General features: G+C 32.0%; 1 protein-coding gene across 2 annotated transcripts; it reads left to right on the top strand.

Annotated features, from left to right (window-relative positions):
* The first annotated feature begins 898 nt into the window (after nt 1-898).
* LOC116936008 (tigger transposable element-derived protein 6) lies at nt 899-3,622 on the top strand. 2 transcript variants are annotated; one of them, XM_045176270.1, is made up of 5 exons: nt 899-1,014; nt 1,243-1,483; nt 1,546-1,957; nt 2,030-2,126; nt 2,192-3,621. In XM_045176270.1, exons 2-5 carry the CDS (start codon nt 1,247-1,249, stop codon nt 3,372-3,374), a joined length of 1,929 nt encoding a protein of 642 aa, XP_045032205.1. In that variant the 5' UTR covers nt 899-1,014; nt 1,243-1,246; the 3' UTR covers nt 3,375-3,621. The 2 variants fall into 2 exon arrangements, with proteins under 2 accessions (XP_045032205.1, XP_032799122.2); XM_032943231.2 differs by lacking the exon at nt 899-1,014 and having other exon boundaries at nt 1,169-1,483; nt 2,192-3,622.
* The last annotated feature ends 3,822 nt before the right edge of the window (nt 3,623-7,444 follow it).

Here is a 7,444-nt window from a genome sequence, read left to right as displayed (position 1 = left end):
CCTAGAAGGGTGAGGACCACACCCATCGTAGCCCCTCTATGATGCAAGTCGTAAAAAGAATAAATAATAACCAAAGTAAAATTGCACTCACATTTATGAAATGATTAATTTTTTGATAAATGAACTATATATTGTAAAAAATTTCGGTTAAAGTACTGAAAAAAAATTTTTTATCATAACGAGTTCTTAAGCTGCAAGTGAATTAAGCGCTGAAATTTTGTCGACGGTAATTTTCAAGGACTGAAGGATATAAGCCTACCCGCTTGTCTCGGATAATTCCCCTCCCATCTTGCCTACCAGTTTGGAGGCTCATTGTCCTGAAATATGAAAGAGTAGGAATAAAAAATAAGTCTAACCTTAAGGAGAAATAGGACCGGTCAAAGGAGAAATAGGACTGTTTAAAATGTATTTAAAAATCAGTCCTATTACTCCCAGTCCTATTTCTACAGGAGAAATAGGACTGGAAATTATCAGTCCTATTCCTCCAGTCCTATTTCGTTTCGGTCCTATTTCACCGGCTACCCTATATGTAAACAGGATCAAATATACTTGTATTCAATGTGAATACACTGTTATATTATGAGTTTATACTTCTACATGTAAACAGAATCAAATATACTTGTATTCAATGTGAATACACTGTTTTATTATGAGTTTATACTTCTGCATGTAAACAGAATCAAATATACTTGTATTCAATGTGAATACACTGTGATACCATGAGTTTTAACTTCTATATGTAAACAGGATCAAATATACTTGTATTCAATGTGAATAGGGGAGACCGGGGTTATATGGTCTGCGGGGTAAGATGCTCGTTTGGCTCTTATTTGTATCCATTTGAAATTTCACTTTTTTCAGAATAGCCAAAATGTGTATTTTTATTTATAGATGGCCCCCACCAAAAAATTTTTCGTCCGCACTTCATTCGTAAAGTTTTAATCGTCAAAAACTTGTTTCAGTTTTGCCGACCAACTTTTTTTTTCGTGGACTATTTCTCTTTTTTCTTCTAAGGTATGAATAACATATTTGTGTAGTGATGTTTCGTAGATAGCTTATTCCTCAAGCTATTTTTCGGTTTATTTTTTTTTTCTGTAGTTAAATTCCCTTAGATTCTATTTTAATAATTCGATGAAAATGACTCGTGGGGAAGGTTGGCCATTTTTCCATGGGGCAAGTTGGCCAACATGAGTTCGTCTGTCAAAGTGAGCCTATTCAAATTTTCTTCTTGAATTTTTGCAGAAAAATGAGAAACTACGTTAGAAAAACTGACAGAGTAAAGGTCCCATCTGATGTAATTGACAGAGCAGTTGCAAAGGTGTTGGACGAGGGAAAATCAGTTTATATTGTGGCTATTCTTTTTAACATTCCAAGAAGAAGTCTTACAAGATATGTTGAAAACAAGAAGAAGTCAGGATTAGAAGAACAAAACAGGCCTAATAGTGTTTCTCCAACCCATCATGGGTATTCATCTGCGCGCCAGGTAACTGTTTTGTTATAGTTTGTGTTAATATGAGCTTATGTGTGTAAACATTTATCGTGCAGGTTTTCAACAAGGAAGATGAGGCTCTGCTAGCTGATTACCTTCATCGTTCAGCAGATATTTACTTTGGATTGTCCCCAATTGATGTTAGAAAGCTGGCTTATAATGTTGCCACAAAGAGAAATCTAAAAATCCCACCTTCGTGGACTGAAAAACTTTCAGCTGGACCAGACTGGTTTGCATCTTTCATGAAACGCCATCCTACTCTGGCAATAAGAAAACCTGAGGCTACTTCCCTGGCAAGAACCTCATCATTTAACATCCACAATTGTGATTTGTTCTTTGACAATTATGAAAGATTGTTGGTGAGAGAAAAAATTGGGCTTGAATGCGTCTGGAACATGGACGAAGTTGGTGTTACTACAGTTTCAACACCTGAAAAGATCGTAGGTCGAAAAGGCCAGAAACAAATAGGTAAGCTTTTTGTGTAGCCTATCTTTCATTGCATATGCTTAATTATTCATACAATTTCCATCCATTTGCCAGAATCAATTGTTTCAGGAGAGAGAGGGGTGTTGGTTACGGTTTGTTGTGCAGTTTCCAGCTACGGCAATACTATTCCACCCTTCTTTGTCTTTCCTCGGTAAATTACATTATTTTTAATAAAGTAATTTGTCTTTTCTTACATTTCTTTTTGTTCTATTTCAGAGTAAATTTCAAGCATCATTTTCTCGTAGGGGGGCCTCTAGGTTGCGACGGTACAACCAACAAAGCAGGTTGGATGAATGATGCTAGCATGGACCTTTGGATTAAACATTTCATTACATTTGTTCGTCCAAGTAAGGAACGACCCGTCATCCTTCTTCTAGACAATCACTCGTCCCACATGTCAATCAACGCATTGAACACCGCTAAAGAAAACTATGTGCATTTTCTATCGTTCCCGGCCCACTGCTCTCATAGATTGCAGCCATTGGACGTGTCTGTTTATGGCCCAATGAAGAAATACATCAGTAGTGCTTCTGCAAGTTGGATGTTGAACAATCCCGGGAAAACAATGACGATTTACGACATTCCTGGCATTGTCAACAAGGCATTTCCTCTCGCTTCCATACCTTCAAATATTACAGCCGGATTCAAGAAAGCTGGGATTGTCCCATTCGACCGCGAAGGATTTCATGCCACAGCAGATTATAACCCTGGATTTGTGACTGATAGAGCTGATCCTGAGAACGTTGCTGTTTCACTTCAAATGGATTTGCCCCCTGAAAACCAACCATTTGACTTGCCACCATACTTTTTTGTTGATGTGGGGCCGATTGCGGAACCGACTGTGGAACCAACTGTAGAGTTCAATGTAGAAGCGACTGTAGAGCCCACTGTTGAGGCAAATAGCCATAAGAAACGTAGTGGAAGCAGCCCAAAAACTAATGATTCACCTACTCCTTCTTCAATTTCTTCCGCCAGTTCTTCTGCTTCTACAGCTTCAATAATTGAACAAGTACGACCTTTTCCAAAAACTGGACCTCGCACAGCTCCGAAAACAAATAATGGTAGAAGGAAGAGGACGTCTTCTATACTTACGGACACTCCAATCAAAGCTGTAATCGAATCTGAGAAAGCAGCTGTTAAAACCAAAGCGGCAAGAAAAATTTTTCCATCCAAAGAACCGACTATAACTAAACCGATCAAACCTAAACAAACTGGGAGAAAGAAAAAGAAGGATGAATCGTTCTGCCCAGAATTTGCAGCGCGTTATTCAACAACTAAAGAAGATTGGATCCGTTGTTTAAACAATTGCGGTTTATGGGCGTGCGAGAGCTGCGTCGACAAAAGAGGAGAAGATGACGAAAGTTATATTTGCTCGAATTGCTCTAAGACGGCTCTGTAGTAGGCTCTATGTCGAATGTAAGGCCAACTTGCCCCAACTCAAAGGGCAACTTGCCCCGGCAGTGGGGTAAGTTGGCCACTGAAAGTGTCGCAATAAAACAGTTGTTTTGGTAAGAACTATTTCTGTATTGTTTATTTTTTCGATGCAACCTTTTAGGCGAGATATTAATGAATATTAATAAAAATAAAAAAAATTAATTTCATTAAAAATATGCCTGTGAGGGACCAGTGTGTGAAAAGTGAGCCAACTAACCCCAGTCTCCCCTACACTGTGATACCATGAGTTTTTACTTCTATATGTAAACAGGATCAAATATACTTGTATTCAATGTGAATACAATGTGATACCATGAGTTTTTACTTCTATATGTAAAAAGGATCAAATATAGTTGTATTCAATGTAAATACACTGTTATACTATGAGTTTATACTTCTACATGTAAACAGAATCAAATATACTTGTATTCAATCTGAAAACATTGTTTTATTATGAGTTTATACTTCTACATGTAAACAGAATCAAATATACTTGCATTCAATGTGAATTCACTGCGATACCATGAGTTTTTACATCTATATGTAAACCGGATCAAATATATTTGAATTCAATGTGAATACACTTTTATATTATGAGTTTATACTCCTACATGTAAACAGAATCAAATATACTTGTATTTAATGTGAATACACTGTGATACCATGAGTTTTTACTTCTATATGTAAACAGGATCAAATATACTTGTATTCAATGTGAATACACTGTTATATTATGAGTTTATACTTCTACATGTAAACAGAATCAAATATACTTGTATTTAATGTGAATACACTGTGATACCATGAGTTTTTACTTCTATCTGTAAACAGGATCAAATATACTTGTACTCCATGTGAATACACTGTTAAATTATGAGTTTATACTTCTACATGTAAACAGAATCAAATATACTTGTATTCAATGTGAATACACTCTGATACCAAGAGTTTTAACTTCTATATGTAAACAGGATCAAATATACTTGTATTCAAAGTGAATACACTTTGATACCATGTGTTTATACTTCTATGTGTAAACAGGATCAAATATACTTGTATTCAATGTGAAAACACTGTTATATTATGAGTTTATACTTCTACATGTAAACAGAATCAAATATACTTGTATTCAATGTGAATACACTGTGATACCAAGAGTTTTTACTTTTATATGTAAACAGGATCAAATATACTTGTATTCAATGTGAATACACTGTGATACGATGAGTTTTTACATCAACATGTAAACAGGATCAAATATACTTGTATTCAATGTGAATACACTGTTATATTATGAGTTTTTACTTCTACATGTTAATAGAATCAAATATACTTGTATTCAATGTGAATACACTGTGATACCATGAGTTTTTACATCTATATGTAAACAGGATCAAATATACTTGTATTCAATGTGAATACACTGTTATATTATGAGTTTATACTTCTACATGTAAACAGAATCAAATATACTTGTATTCAATGTGAATACACTGTTATATTATGAGTTTATACTTCTAAATGTAAACAGAATAAAATATACTTGAATTCAGTGTGAATACACTGTGATACCATGAGTTTTTTCTTCTGTATGTAAACAGGATCAAATATACTTGTATTCAATGTGAATACACTGTGATACCATGAGTTTTTACTTCTATATATAAACAGGATCAAATATACTTTTATTAAATGTGAATACACTGTTATATTATGAGTTTATACTTCTACATGTAAACAGAATTAAATATACTTGTATTCAATATGAATACACTGCTATATTATGAGATAATACTTCTACATGTAAACAGAATCAAATATACTTGTATTCAATGTGAATACACTGTGATACCATGGGTTTTTACTTCTATATGTAAACAGGATCATATATACTTGTATTCAATGTGAATTTACTGTTACATTATGTTTTTGTACTTCTACATGTAAACAGAATCAAATATACTTGTATTCAATGTGAATACACTGTGATACCATGAGTTTTTACTTCTATATGTAAAAAGGATCAAAATACTTTTATTCCATGTGAATACACTGTTATATTATGAGTTTATACTTCTACATGTAAACAGAATCAAATATACTTGTATTCAATGTGAATACACTGTGATACCAAGAGTTTTTACTTTTATATGTAAACAGGATCAAATATACTTGTATTCAATGTGAATACACTGTGATACGATGAGTTTTTACATCAATATGTAAACAGGATCAAATATACTTGTATTCAATGTGAATACACTGTTATATTATGAGTTTATACTTCTACATGTAAATAGAATCAAATATACTTGTATTCAATGTGAATACACTGTGATACCATGAGTTTTTACTTCTATATGTAAAAAGGATCAAAATACTTTTATTAAATGTGAATACACTGTTATATTATGAGTTTATACTTCTACATGTAAAAAGAATCAAATATACTGGTATTCAATGTGAATACACTGTTATAGTATGAGTTTATACTTCTACATTTAATCAGAATCAAATATACTTGTATTCAATGTGAATACACTGTTATATTATGAGTTTTTACTTCTATATGTAAACAGGATCAAATATACTTGAATTCAATGTGAATACACTGTGATGCCACGAATTTTTACATCTATATGTAAACAGGATCAAATATACTTGTATTCAATGTGAATACACTGTTATATTATGAGTTTAACTTCTAAATGTAAAAAGAATCAAATATACTTGTATTCAATGTGAATACACTGTGATACCATGAGTTTTTACTTCTATATGTAAACAGGATCAAATATACTTGTATTCAATGTGAATACACAGTTATATTATGAGTTTATACTTCTACAAGTAAACAGAATGAAATATACTTGTATTCAATGTGAATTCACTGTTATATTATAATTTTTACTTCTACATGTAAAGAGAATCAAATATACTTGTATTGAATGTGAATACACTGTGATACCATGAGTTTTAACTTCTATATGTAAACAGGATCAAATATACTTGTATATAATGTGAATACACTGTTATACCATGAGTTTCTACTTCTATATGTATACAGGATCAAATATACTTGTATCCAATCTGAATACACTGTTATATTATGAGTTTATACTTCTACATGTAAACAGAATCAAATATACTTGTATTCAATGTGAATACACTGTTATATTATGAGTTTTTTACTTCTATATGTAAACAGGATCAAATATACCTGAATTCAATGTGAATACACTGTGATAGCATGAATTTTCATTTCTATATGTAAACAGAACCAAATATACTTGTATTCAATGTGAATACACTGTTATATTATGAGTTTATACTTCTACATGTAAACAGAATAGCATATACTTGTATTCAATGAAAATACACTGTGATACCATGAGATTTTACTTCTATATGTAAACAGGATCAAATATACTTGTATTTAATGTGAATACACTGTTATATTATGAGTTTATACTTCTACAAGTAAACAGAATCAAATATAATTGTATTCAAAGTGAATTCACTGTTATATTATGAGTTTATACTTCTACATGTAAACAGAATCAAATATACTTGTATTCAATGTGAATACACTGTGATACCATGAGTTTTAACTTCTATATGTAAACAGGATCAAATATACTTGTATTCAATGTGAATACACTGTTATACCATGAGATTTTACTTCTATATGTAAACAGGATCAAATATACTTGTATTTAATGTGAATACACTGTTTTATTATGAGTTTATACTTCTACAAGTAAACAGAATCAAATATACTTGTATTCAAAGTGAATTCACTGTTATATTATGAGTTTATACTTCTACATGTAAACAGAATAACATATACTTGTATTCAATGTGAATACACTGTGATACCATGTGTTTTTACTTCAAGATGTAAACAGAATCAAATATACCTGTATTCAATGTGAATACACTGTTATATTATGAGTTCATACTTCTACATGTAAACAGAATCAAATATACTTGTATTCAATGTGAATACACTGTGATACCATGAATTTTTACTTT

Source organism: Daphnia magna, linkage group LG7 (assembly GCF_020631705.1).
Source record: "Daphnia magna isolate NIES linkage group LG7, ASM2063170v1.1, whole genome shotgun sequence".
Taxonomy (NCBI): domain Eukaryota; kingdom Metazoa; phylum Arthropoda; class Branchiopoda; order Diplostraca; family Daphniidae; genus Daphnia; species Daphnia magna.
Note: the sequence above shows the minus strand (reverse complement) of the source record. Positions and strands in the feature narration are given on the sequence as shown.